The sequence below is a fragment of the Parasteatoda tepidariorum genome, chromosome 10, assembly GCF_043381705.1.
Source record: "Parasteatoda tepidariorum isolate YZ-2023 chromosome 10, CAS_Ptep_4.0, whole genome shotgun sequence".
Lineage (NCBI taxonomy): Eukaryota > Metazoa > Arthropoda > Arachnida > Araneae > Theridiidae > Parasteatoda > Parasteatoda tepidariorum.
The window spans coordinates 77,060-91,933 of record NC_092213.1 but is presented as its reverse complement, the minus strand read 5'-3'; the positions used below and the strand labels follow the sequence as shown (position 1 = coordinate 91,933).

General features: G+C 31.3%; 1 protein-coding gene across 1 annotated transcript; it reads right to left on the bottom strand.

Annotated features, from left to right (window-relative positions):
* Nucleotides 1–49: 49 nt before the first annotated feature.
* Nucleotides 50–14,573, bottom strand: LOC107449228 (sialin-like). The gene is made up of 4 exons (XM_043054737.2): nt 14,393–14,573; nt 8,401–8,624; nt 2,677–2,918; nt 50–215 (listed from the first exon to the last, which is right to left on the bottom strand). Exons 1-4 carry the CDS (start codon nt 14,403–14,405, stop codon nt 50–52), a joined length of 645 nt encoding a protein of 214 aa, XP_042910671.2. The 5' UTR covers nt 14,406–14,573.
* Nucleotides 14,574–14,874: the final 301 nt, after the last annotated feature.

Here is a 14,874-nt window from a genome sequence, read left to right as displayed (position 1 = left end):
TCTCAGATAATTTTTCCTGAATTTCTGTTATTCCGTTTTTTAAACCTGTCTAACCAGCCATTCGAGCACATGAAAGTAGTCTCATAAAAACATTTAGCAAATTCATCCACATTTGTCCAGATACAGGAAAATTGCGGCTTCTTCGAATGGTGAACCACTTCAGTAATGCTTCTTCATCATCCTTGTGATCTGCTTTTCTCAACTTATTCTGCCATCTAAATTTTTTTCATGAGCAGAAATTATTAATTGCCTATTTTTCCATATGTTACAAACTTCAGATTTGGATAGTTTATATTCCCTGAAAATATCAAAAAAATGAAGAAAAAAAATCAGTCGAAGACAGAAAAAAGTTCATTATATCAAACTTTCTCACTTTTTTGGTTCACTATATCCACAAAAAATGACATTATGTGTGTATAGCAAGGCAAGGGACTGAACATTTGGTTCACTATATATATATACCAGCCCGGAAATCCTATCTCCACGCAATATTTAAAATTCAAAGATAACAACTTGCTCCGAACAGTGAATAAATATTTTCTAGCATAGTGTTTTAATGTATGATTCTTGGTTTAGTAAACTCGATTTTTATGGTTTTCAATCACCACTGCTTCTGAATAAATCAAAGGCTCATGCTAAATGCCACTTTATAACAGTTATTTTGTGTTGAGCCTTCTTAAAAGTTGGCAAAATTGAAAGGAAATCTGTAAATTTTAGTTCATAGTTATGTACAGTTTCTCAAAATATTTTTTAACCGAATCCTGAGCAGTTGGTAATGAAAGTGGTAGCAAAACATTGATTAGAGTTAAAACATTTTACGAAAAAGCATAGAAATTTAAAAAACGAAACTGGTATTATTTTCATTGAAAAGTGCTTAAATTTTGTATATTAAGACGCAAAAAAGTTTCTGACATGAAAAATATCAAAAGAAATATAATGATGCATTTATGCAACATTGGCCTAATGATTAGACAGATTAATTAGTTTTTTTAAGGCATTTGTGTTCAAAATTCCCTGAAGAAATTGAAAAAGGAGACAACTATCATGATCAGTGGTCAGAAAAACTCCATTATTTTTGTAGTTTACAACAACTATTTCGTTACATATGTAGTTAACTACAACTACCTTTCTTTTAATTGTTGTGACTACAAACTACTTTGAAATTTAGTAACTACTTCACTCATTTAAAGAGACGAACTTTCATTGAGAACTTAATTTATACCCTTGTTCAATATGATTTTTAATAAGAAACTGGCTCACATTAAATATAAGGGAGTAGTTACGAATTACTTACTCATGTTCATATGAACCAGTTTTTTTTCCCAATTTTTTTTCTTTCTTTAGAATTTGTTCATTTAAACTTCATTTTTATATGCCTTTTTATGAAAGGAATATTTATTTTAAGAAATGCAAAACAATCAAATACTTCCAGTTTATTTGATTATTTAATGTTCTTTTATTTCCTCTAAGATATTAAGTACATCGAAAATATCTTCCCTACCTTTGAAATAACATGAGGACGAAAGACATTGACAGCTAAGCATTCTCCACCACACCAAATGCGATATAATAGTAAATTTGGTGGGGGGTAAAAATAAATAAGGGATAAACAAGATTGTATTTTGTCGAAAGTATTGGCGTGTGGTTTTTTCCACTGGAACGGAAATATATTTTTTACTCAAAAATATATATTATCCTCAAAATTACATCAAATTTATTTTTCCAAACAAATCAGTACTTTTTGTTCGATTACAGTAATTTTCGGTAGATGCACCGCATACCAATTAGAATTGGGTCCAAATAACATAAACCTGCAACAAACTACAGTAAAATAGTTCCCTATGGGAAAAAATTAATTATAAAAAATTGTTAAGATTTGCATTTGGAGAACTTTTGAAAATTGGCGAAAAGTATTCACATTTGGCTAATTTACTGGCTAATATTTTGAAATTCTTAGAGCTGGCCCTTATTTCAGATTTTAGTTTATGATGGGACCCAAGTCTGCGGGTTCGATCCCCGGCCCAGACACCAGATTTTCGTGATGCAGAAAATCCTCAGCGGGCCATGTCGTATGATTATGCGGCATGTAAAAGATCGCTGGAGTGCCTTATTGGCTCTAGGCAAAATTAAATTCCTAGTGCACTTTAGCATCCAAACAGAGTCTCGGTGCTGCCATCTAGTGCGGCAGAAACTAGACGTCCAAATTAACATGGCCAATGGTATCTCACCCATTGTGGTGGTCCTGAAAGAGTGGATACCACTTCTGGAGAACGCACTAGGTCTACTCATCGGGATTACTGATTGTGCAGCTCATTGGAAATTAAAAAAAATATAGAAAAAAGTTTATGGTGGGATACGTTAAAGACAGATGTTTTTGTCTTAAGTGTTAAGTTCAAGGTTGCAGACAAGTGTATATAATCATATACTCTCATTTTAAACTTGCCTATTCAGACCAGAAATAAAAGAAATTAAGAATATCATTTTGAAAGGAAAAAAAACTATAGCATTCCGAAAAAAACTAATTTCAGATTTGAAACTTCCACTCCAAATTTATGAAAAATTTAAATACTTGTCTACATGCAACAAAATAAAATTGTTCCCCAATGTAATTAATTGGTTTGTCCATTAATTCAGCAACTTATTTAATAACAGCGTATTTAATGAAACTAAAATTGCCTGCTTACGTCTCCTAGACCTTGAATGATCCGATTTACGACAACAGCAGTGTAACCCCATCTGGCGACCAATGGCGTCAGCAAGTAAACAATGGCTGTCAAAAGTATTCCTCCGCCATAAACATATTTAGCACCAACTTTTTCAGCTAATATTCCTCCGATCAATTGGGTAGCTATGTTACCATAGAAATATGAACCCAGAATATGAGATTGTGCTCTGATATCCCAATTGTAATGTTCTCCCTAAAAACAGAAAAAAGTTGGTTAGAATGAGAAAAAAAAACTGCTTTTTTTATGTTTTTGAAAAAAAATAATAATAGTTAATAAAAGTACACTGTTTATTCAGAGATATTTTAGTATAGGAAAATTATAAAAGTAAGAAAAATTTATTTTATTTTTTTCTTTTATGAAAGGAGTAAAAAATAAACATTTTCTAACTGCCACTCCTTATTAAAAGTTGTAATCAATGTTTTTTTTTTTGGTAAACTCTTATTTATATTATAGATTGCTTTCTTATAATTATTCTTACCATAGTAGTCAAAATATATTACTAATTACACAAGTTTTGAACTTCAATACTTAAAACATTTTTAACTAACCTCTATTTTCTAAAAAGCATGAAATTCAAATATGTCTCTTTACTTAAAGTATACGGTGTACAATCATTAAATAGCTGTCAGTTTAAAATTTTAATCAAAGATTGCTCATTTAAGTGCGTTTGACGAGCTTATATTAAGTGATTTAGTGCTTATATTCAACAGAATTTTAATGTTCTTGGGATACAAAAGGTTAAACCTAGCATCATTAGAAAAACCGGTGATTTTAGGAGATAAATTCACATGACATAAGGTTTAATAATGATAACATTGTGGAGTAAGTAAACGATATGTTACTGTGAATGACCGAAATTGTTGGGTGTTGACTTCTATCTGTGAATGTTGATAATCACATAGCCGCTTTGGTAAATGTCCGAAATATGTATATACTAGGTCAAGTTAAGTGCCACTACCCAGTATACTCTACACTGATGTTTTTTTAAGGTTTCGTGCCACTACCCGATATGCCCTATATCAATGTTTCTTTACACGTTGAACGCCACGCTAATTTTACACTGTAAATGACTACGAACTAAATTTGCAAATAATAACAGATTTTGCTAGTTTTTAAAAGGTTTAGCATGACATATCATTATTTAGTGGTGAATTATATATGCCTACGAATTGCTTAAAAATAGTGGTGGATAAAANATAGCTGTCAGTTTAAAATTTTAATCAAAGATTGCTCATTTAAGTGCGTTTGACGTGCGTATATTAAATGATTCAGTGCTTATATTCAACAGCATTTTAAAGTTCTTGGAGTACAAAGGGTTAAACCCAGCATCATTCAAAAAAATCGGTGATTTCAGGACATAAATTCACATGACATAAGGTTTAATAAAGATAACATAGTGGAGTAAATAAACGATATGTTACTTTGAATGACCGAAATTGGTGATTGTTGTCTTCTATCTGTGAATGTTGATATATAAACACATAGCCGCTTTGGTAAATGTCCGAAATATATACTAGGTCAAGTTAAGTGCCACTACCCAGTATGCTCTACACTGATGTTTTTTTAAGGTTTCGTGCCACTACCCGATATGCCCTATATCAATGTTTCTTTACACGTTGAACGCCACGCTAATTTTACACTGTAAATGACTACGAACTAAATTTGCAAATAATAACAGATTTTGCTAGTTTTTAAAAGGTTTAGCATGACATATCATTATTTAGTGGTGAATTATATATGCCTACGAATTGCTTAAAAATAGTGGTGAATAAAAATCTACTAAATTGAATTTATTAAACCAAGAATCACAATAATTAAGTAAATATTGAATAAATTTTCTGCAATTCCAAAGGTCTGAGTCAGCAAGCGGTGGTTGACGCAGCCTAAATGAAATTCCAGTGTCAGTCACAGGTGATATTGACGCGACCTAAATGTAATTTCAGTCTCAGCCACCGGTGGTAGACGCGGCCTAAACGTAATTTCAGTGTCAGCAACCTGTGGTTGACGCTGCCTAAATGGAAAGTCCAGTGTCAGACACCGATAGCAGACGCGGGGCTCAACGTGTTAAGGTCGCGTGCCACTGCTCAATATGCATTTAATCGGCACATCGAACACTGATGCTTCTCCTAATCTATCCTCTGCAGATATTAAAATATGGAATAAATATAATAATACCGACCAATAAACTAATATCAAATCGGATATAACAAATATCTCGGTCATTCGCCAAAGCGACTGTGTGATTGTTAACATTCACCGGTGAAAGTCGACATTCTCTTGTTTTCGGTTATTCACGGAAACATGTACATGTCAGACTAAATCCCTATTGCGGAGCGCATGACGTGTATACACGTCATGTAAAATAAAAATTGCTATTCACTATCAAGATTCGAAATTTTCATGAAATGAAAAAAAAAAAAAATTTTTTTTTTTCGTTGTATGTTTATTTTATATCACAAGCCGAACTACTAAATATTTTATATTGAGTGGCGATAGTAGTGGAAAGAATCGTGGGCTGAAACTAACTTTTTTTTTAACCTATGAACTATTTGTCACTAACTTTTTTTAAATATCTTCGGTAATAAAACAGTCATATGTAACTGTTAAAGAAATCTTGGTAGTAAGATTTTCGTAACATTTATAATAGGGCCATTTGCACTGCGTTTTACATGTATAAATACACGTCACTGCTTGGTTTTCACGAGATACCCGCAAGTGACGTAGTGTTGGGATTCTCGAGAGACTGATTGCTTGTTGAAACGAGGCATTTGTTTACGTTAGCAGCTCTTCTTTCCATTCTATTTCGAGTAAGCCATGCCCATCAAGTATCAATTCTATTAAATGACGCGCATTCTATATTCTTTCACAAAGATTTTAATTCTTTCACTATATATTTCTTACTTAACACAAAGACAGGTATAAAGCCATGTACAACATAAACAAATAGATCATGCATCCAAGTTGTCAGATACACAAAACAAAAATATATCACTGTTACAATAAAATAAGAAAATAAAAAATCTGTGCTAGATAAAAGACGTAGACGTGAATGAATTACATTTCAACTCATTCAATGCGTGATGCGGCGATTTATATAAATAACCTCACGTTAATTAACATTCTAACTCATACGGTGAAACTTATGAGGAGAAACACTTAGCTCAACTTTAACACGCCATTTTACTTATGAACAATCAGCTGGCACAGATTCAATACATCTTTTTAAATTTCAAGTACCCAATTACACACACTTGGAAGGATTTCTAAAATTAAATCCAGGTTAATTGGTCAATTATTATCTGTTCATTATTATTCACTCAATTCTGAATTGCACACTAAAAATACTGAGAAAGTGGAGAATAATAAAATTAATTAAAAACGACCAAACTGAGCAACTTTTAATTGTATATTTTTTCCGTTCCCTATTGAAAGTGAATATGAAGAGTATTTTTGTTTTAAATGTGAATAGTTTGAAATGTAAAGTTGGTACAATTGATGGCCTAGAATAACAGAAGCCGTAAGCAAAAGGTTAAATCCGTGCTTAATTGGTTAAAAACACCTATTGAGAGCTTTTCTTCTTCTCATAAGTACAAATCACGCCGTGTCGACATTTTTATGCACGAATTTTGACATTTTCAACGTGCATTTTTGTTCAACATTTAAACCTCTTTCATTTTTTAAAAGTTCTGTCTAAAATATAATTGTTCGTGCTGCTACATTCTGTTGACCACAAATGTTTAGTTTCTCCAAAATAAATTTCAAGAATAGAGAAAAAGCGCTACAAGTTTTTATTTATATTTACAAAATTCATCAATTTTATAGTGCCATCATTTTATTTTGGAGTCCTATTTAAATTATAAAAAGTGGTTTGAAAACTCCAATCTTTTTCGTTAATTTTAGTAAAATAAGAAAATGGCAAAATATCCTTGTTAACTTACTTACATTTTTTCTAAAACTGACAAGTGCTTCATATATACATAGTTTTCAAGTGTGAGCTAAAAGTTAAATATTTTGTTAGCGTTATAGTTACAACTGATACACTTTTTAGATTTCTTTCCCGTCAAACGTGCTATGGAAGAAAGCTAGAAAAAAAATTAAATATGATAAGCAATAAATAACACTGAGGATTATTTTCTCTGTTACAATCGATTTTGAAACAGTTCTTTCAGATGTTTTCACGTCGCTGATTTCGTATCTGAAATTCGTTTCTCTTAACGAGCTACATTTTTTATGTAATTTAATAATGCATTCCTAACCAAGATTTTCTAGAATTGCCTAAAGTGAAGAAGCAGAAAAGAGTCTCCACTTTTTTACTACGTGGAAACTAGCAAAAAAAGCAATAAAATATTTTCGTTTACGATGTGATATGTGGTCAAAATTATTTACTAAAAAATTCCATTACTAAAAAAATTCCTTTGTTAAATTATATAATTTTTCCATGTGCAAATCCATTTCGGGCAAATCCGTGGCTAAAATTATGTACAAAACAGGCAATTCTTGTTCCTCTTTTCTACTTTTTTCTTAAATAAATATTTATTTTCTAAAATTATTTATGGTTAACTTCCTTAAATTATCCCGTATAATATTACCTTGCGCACATCCATTTCGGGCCCATCCTTGGTAACTTATAAATCAAACGCACTTTAGCAATGCAGTAATGCAGCAATCTGGCAATCTTGTTGCGAAAATCTTTTTATTAAAATCGTTCTTGAAAAATTTCCCGTTCATGTAAGTACATTTGAATTCGCAACTCGCTTTATAGTTAATGTTTTTTTCTTTTTATCTTATTTTATTTTCTGTTCTTACGTGTTATATTTTTATTTATTTTTACTTATTGTGTTCGATTTTATTTGTTGTATTTCTTGTAAAAAAATTTTTTGGGTGATCCTCACACTATTGTATTAATATATTTTGCTTTGGCTATATTGATACAATATCAGAAAGCACCCTTTTTGCGGATATAATCGTGTGGGCTTATGAAAAGATCATATCCCTTATTTTCCGAATTTTTTAAAAAATTTCGTGTTTTTTTTCCCCCAGTTGTTTGTTATTTTTTTATTATTATTTTTCTTTCCCCCCCTTTTTCTCATATGTCTATAATTTTCCTTTGTTTTATCTTCATTTTGAACTTAAATGAACCCTGCATTAAACTAAATGGCTATTTTCTACTGCCAGCCACCAATTCATATCAAAAAATTCCAGTTACTTATGTTCTAAATCTAGTCCCAGAAACCTAAATCATTAAATAATTATAATGAAAGAGAACATTTTTAATTCTCTTAGATAAATAATAAAACTGAAACACTTATCCAAGCACAATTTTATGTTTGTGGAAAAAAGGAAACTGTCCTATACCATAAACACAACGCAGGGTGCTAACAGGTTAAATGGGTTGAATTAGCAGGTTGGTTGATAATAGGAAAAGGATTTNACAATGATAGATAACAATGATTGATTGCTGACTCTGTGCTAGGCACTATGCTGACTTCATATATATATATGTTTTATATATATATATATATATATATGTATATATATATATTCATAAAAAATTGTTTCCCAATGTAATATTTTAATTTAATAAAAGTCATTTTTATGCAAAAATGATAATTCTTCGGTTCAACAGTTTGAATAAAATGTATGTTTTTTTTTATCCTGTATAAATCAGACTTACTTTGTATTCCATGTCCACTCTGCTTGTTTTATTGTAATATTCAAAATTGGGACATCCTGTTATGCTATTCGAAGAGCTGTTTCTTTCGGTCCATATAGCTGTTTGGTTCACCATTGCGACAATACCGACACTTATGCTTGTCCGAATAGCGTACATGCTCGTCGTCCCCACGAGAGCAACAAAAACAAAAATATATCTTTTTGGAAAATAAAACTCGATCCATTCTAAGGAAAAGAAAAATAACACTATGAGATAAATTAAGAAATACAACGGTTAGCATCATGTAATTCTTTGAAGTTGATTACTAATGAAAATCCACATCTTAAATTTTTCAGGATTCTCTCACACTGCTATTAATGAAATTATAGACGATATTCAGATGGAAACAACAAACAGGATTATTTATTTGAATCAAAATAAACTATTTTAAAATAACGTAAGATGAAATTTGTCGAGTCGACCAGCGATCTAAATTGACCTCTATTATCAGGACATGAGTTTAACTTATATAATAGAATGAAGCAAAACATTTGTAACCAGACCACTGGTCTATCTTGTATGTTGATCACTTAAGTAAATCAAATTTGTCTAATTAAGGAAGAACACCAATTGGATTTTGATAGAGCGGTACAGTTGGAAATGTCTTGTCTTGGTGAGGGAAGTGTTAATACCAATGGAATATTTCATCCATAGTCAATGGTTTTCGGGATAATCGCATTTAAAAAAAGGAGAGCCATTTCCTCATAGGATTCATATTTAATCCTTGTTCTCCAGTACGATGTAATTGCAGGCAGAAACATTACACGGATTTCTGACTGTACTTTTTCTGTCACTAGAGGAACACCAAGATTAAAGCGGTTAAATCAAAAGTCTTTTCCGTTCTATGTTCAAATATGATTGTACTATCTAGAGGTTTCATTTATATCAGGATAATTGGTTTGTTTTCCCATTTTTTTCATGATAAGTAGATGAACTGCTATTTTACACTCTGTGTTTCTCGCATCTTCTGTTCACGAATCCAATATTTGAAATAGGCTTAAGAAGGAAGAAAATAGAATAAAAAATATTTTTCTCAGAAGCATTAGCAATACGTATGAATACCTTTATTAACATGACCTAATTCTAAGCTGCTCTTAGCAGAGAAAAGGAAAACATGGGCTGGGCCTATGGGAGAAGACCCATAGATGCTTAACCATGATGAATTATAGCAGTAGTTAAGGTACGTGCTCCTTCGGAAAGGGTGGCATTCACCTCTGTGACATACGAAGACTGGCCCAGCTCTGAGGATGATGTTAACGGTAAATCTTCAAGCCATAATGTGATCATTAAAAAATTCATGGTAGCTAAATTAATTGCAAGAGATTTAGCTAAACATTTTGAGGAACCAGAGATGGAAGATTCAACATTTCAAGAAGGAGTCATTAGTCATAGTTTGTTCAAGTCAGTGTTAGAGTTGTTTGGATCCATTTATATATTGATGTAGAGTCACAATACTAATAACGAGTTAGATAAAAAAGTAGCAGAAGAAGACCCAGAACCTCTAATAAAAATGCAAGTTAAGGTCAATACAAGAGACACGGAGTATCAGAAGAAATAAGGAAAGAAACAATCGATGCATATGAAGCAGTTACAAAAACAATAAATCGTGGGATACGTAACACCGTTGCAAAAAAAATCAAAATCATAAAATAAGCGATCTCAGCGATAGCTGGTCGATTCGAATTCCGCATTCGGCTCGCACCGACCACAGTGCTGACGTAAAATATCCTCAGGGGTAGACGAATCATGAATTAGAGTTCCCTTGCCGTCAGGCTAACCGTGGAAAGTTTTCGCAGGCATTCTCTCCATGTAATCAATGCTGGTTAGTTGCATCAAAAAGTCCTCCACGAAGGCAAATGTCTTTCAATACTTGATCTAGGATGTGAAATGTCTGCTTTTAAATAAACTGCTAACTTTTTTGCATCAGCACACGTGTATTTTTTTTAAAAATTTAGACCATCTGGACCAAAATAAATGAGACAAGAAGGAATGAATATAAAGGTTCATAGAAATTTAAATATTGCACATACAAAAAAAAACTATTTTTCTATTATTGATCAGAAATATTTTCTTATTCCATTTACATTGTTTTTTCTGTCTTGAACAGGGAATTCATGACGCAAAATATAATTTCTTAATTATAATTCTTCTCTTATTATTGCATCTTTATACTGAATGCACTTGTATTTAAAATCTTTGTCTTGCACAATTCACAATCTTCACTAAATTTTAGAAAAAGGAAAAAGTGCAACGCGTAAGCGTAACAAAATGCGAATACTAAATTTACTAGTTCCTTATATTTCTCAAAACGGACCCTATATGTTTAAAAAAAATATAAAACAATAGAATAAATTCTACAGGAAAAATAATTAACAATATTATCCTTTGTTTTCAAGTGACCCATAAAATATAAAATACTTAAAGTATAAAAAATATAAAGTATAAAAGTAAAAATATATAAAATAAATAAATCTTCAAAACTGTAAGAACCAAAGAAAAAGACTAGAAAAAAAAGACTATGATGGCAAAGTCAGAAAGAATAGCGGTAGTACCTATACTATCGAGTTAAAAAAGAAAATAAGATTAAATGAGTCAGCAATATATTTCTGACCAACCGCCATTAAGTAAAAATTGAGATCGCTTAATTGCGGTCACTGGCTACCCAATGGTCAAATGCTTTTCTTTTCTGGATTGACTCCGATAAACGCCACAACATTTCAAATCATGGGTTGCAAAAACTGTTTCAATTGATGTTTGTCGTCAGATTGATTTTCAAATCCTGCCTGCATACATGTTTCAAGACGTCGCAAAATACATTTCCTTCTTCAGTATTTATATTTATATTAAAATCACCGTCAAGACAGTAATTATACGTTAATAATGAAAATAATATAAAAATACTTTAAATTATTGTTATGATAATACATTGAAAATGCCTATTGGTGAAAATAAAAATAGGAATTCTAAAAAAAATATCAAATAGCAGCGATCGCCATAGCAACGCATGAAATGACGCGCACTGCTTACTATTACTCTCGAACACAGTTGAAAAGTGTGATGACGTCCAAATAAGATGCACACGCCATCAAACCCAAAACAACACCCATTTTGCCAATGGGTATAAAACAAACATATTACATGAGTTAATAATTAAAATGGTTTGAAGAAATAGATTGGAATTATACATTGATTGCTTTTATAAACGTAACTACGCAACTGTATGCGTTTAAGCAAAAAAAAAAAAGGAAAAAAAAAGAATCACGGGCATCCCATTGAACAAAAATGTGTCTAATAACACACTGGTTTGCCTTATTGATTCCTGAATTTTCACTTTCCTGTAACTGTCCCAGCGATTTTATTGTAATTTTGTATAATTTAAATTTACATATCTTAGAATGACGTAAAATTTTGCATTAATAATTCAAAATGTTTTCGATTATTAATTAATAAAACGACAAAAAAGTACTAAACAATTAAATTATTTATTAATTCAGTTTTGGTCAAACGAGTTTCATAATTGTATTTTGATCCGTCCGATTAAAAAAGACTTTAACCATTGGGACTCTGGATAGGCTTTACAGTTACCTCCCCCTCCCCTATTTTGAAAATCCCAAACCTCTGAAAAAAGCATCGTTTATTCAGACAAAGTAGTGTTTTGTGTCTGTTTTAATAATTTATTAACCCCTTAACTGCCGCGGGCGTATATATACGTCTCGGCCAGACAATGCGTTAACTGCCGCAGGCGTATATATACGCTTTCCCGAAGTACGATGCTTTGCATTGCGCTGCTATAAATAGAACTACACCCCCTACTTCAGAATGCAGTAAAATGGCCTTGAAAGTGTTTGCTTTGCGAATGTATTACTAATTTCGGAGGAGGGGGAATGGGAAAAGGATGTTATGGAAAAGTGATATCGTATTAATCGCTTGTGTGTATTTATTTGAGTAAGGTCGGGTTTATTCTTTTTTCGCTTTTGTTTCCCGTATGTATTTGGTGCTTTTTATTCTTTCCATCAACGTCTTCAAAGAAAAATGCATCGCGAAAATGTGCTGTTTGTTCAAGAAAAAAAATTCGTCGTGAATCCCGCTATCAGTGCGATGAATGTGATGTTGGTTTATGTGTCCAACCATGTTTCAGGATTTATCATACAACAGCTAAGTTTTAACATCTTTTATATTGTATTTTTATTATTTAATTTAAATTTTGTACTTTCATTCTTTCCTATTTCTTGTTTTTAAATTACAAAGCGTGCATCATTTTCTCCACCAAAGCACCGTGTAAGAAAAAAACCGTGGCACTGGGGAGTGAATCACGTTAATTTTACTCGGCAGTTAAGGGGTTTGATACCATATTTGCTATCAACAATTTGTATCATAAGATTGGCTCCCATGGGTGAAAGCCCTTATATAGCAAGACGGAAAAGAGAAAAACCTGGTACGTAAAACATTTCATTCCAGCATTTTTTTCGAAAAAAATGAAATATCTGTAACTATCAAGATTTCTTTTATAATTCTGGCATATATATAAAACTGCTTCTTTTCCAAGATAAAGTAGATATTGTTGAAAAATTTAAAAAAAGAATAAGTAAACTCCTCCCCAAAACTAGCTATAACTGGAAAGGTTTTACTACCAGCCTTTCCTCGTTTCCGTCTCGCTTTCACCCCTGTTGGCTCCTAATTCGTGAAAACCCGATTATTAGAAAGTCATTTGTTGAGGTAATCGTTTTTCGCTACAAAAAACAGAGTCTAGCATTTGTCTGTAAAAAATTTAAAAAAACTGTTAGTAAAACTATTTCTTTTGTACCCTTTTTCCGGGTGAAGCTAACTGGATAGAACTACTACTATTTCTTAGCGCATACATTTTGTTTGTTAGCCTATATTTCGCATATATCTATAGCATATATTTGTTAGAGCTACTGCATACACAATAAATATAGAAGTATATTTCCTCCTAGTAGTAGAAGTCACGAAGAATATGCCTTTCTCGAAATGAAGGTAGAAAAAAATGTTCTACAATATATTCGATAAGAACAATCTTGATGAATATAATTTCATACCAACCACTTTCGGAAGGGTCGTCGAGATAAATATTTTTTAGGGTTTACAACAGTGCAACCTAAAATTTAATCTAATATCTACCACTAAATAATAATAATAATGTGGTTTATATAAATTAATAATATTGATTAAATAATATTATATTTGCCACTTCAAACTGGGCGCAGGCCTGAAAGCGGGACGGAAAAGAGAAAAATACTGGTAGAAGAACTATTTCAATATTAAATAATACTCGGGAGGAGTTAATCTATTCTCTTTAATAAAAATTCACTGTTAGGAAATTTATCATGGCGAAGAAGCAATTCGATATAAAAATTGCATCCGTTAAAAACAATTGGTAGTTATGGATTTTTATTATTCCCGGAATAACACAAAAAAATGAAATTTATTTGTTACCAGTTTTTACACTTTTCCGTCTCGATATATATATGGGCTTTCAGCCCTGACTGGTGGTAGAGAAATATATTTCTTATGGGTACCTAAATTACAATTAGTCTAGGATAGGAATTAAATAGGAATTTTACAACCTAAAATTTAATTTTTAATGTTTCAATGAGTTTTGCTAGACTCACTACGGCAAGTCAATAAATTAAATTTATATGCATAAAATTGATTAATTTCGGTATAATGTAAAATTCTCAAAGGTAAAAATCAAAATGTTCTTATACGGAGAGTATAGGAAATGGAACCTTTCACCAAATTATAATTTTAAGTTTTACTTTCTATTACAATGAAAAGCTATCTCTCAATCATAAATATGTTGGTCAGTCAGTTTTATAATATTTTTTTTTATAAAATTAAAGTAAAATCAGTTCAATCCGAAACATAATTTCATACAAAAACTAAAATGTTTTTGCAATAATTAGAATAATAATAATCATAAGCAATACCATACCTTGGTTTTTCATTTAAAGAAATTCCGATGTCTGATTCATAAATGATCTTTATTTCTGAAAATGCATTAAACTGGTTTCGAAATAAAACAACCCTTTTAACTCTAGAATTCCTTTAACTAAACAGAATTACGACAAGAAATTTTAAATTTGTCCAGACTAAGGTTTTGAAAGAGAATGATAGAGGTGTTAGTTACCACACTTCCGGTAATCACATTTGGCAGTGTTATCCTGAAATCGTGCTTTATTACTCGACTAAAGAAATTATAGTAATAGTGTTTTTGAAAGTATTTCGCCAAGCAAAATAAAAATATTAGAGTTAAAGTACCTTACACTTTAGACAAAGCAAGAATTTATACTATATCTATCATATTGCGCTAAAAAATTATCTGAGCTTTTTAACGGACAAACAGTTTTAATATTTTAAAAGACAGATATTTAATTTTTAAATAAACAAACAACAAAAGAAATGCCAATTCGGTGG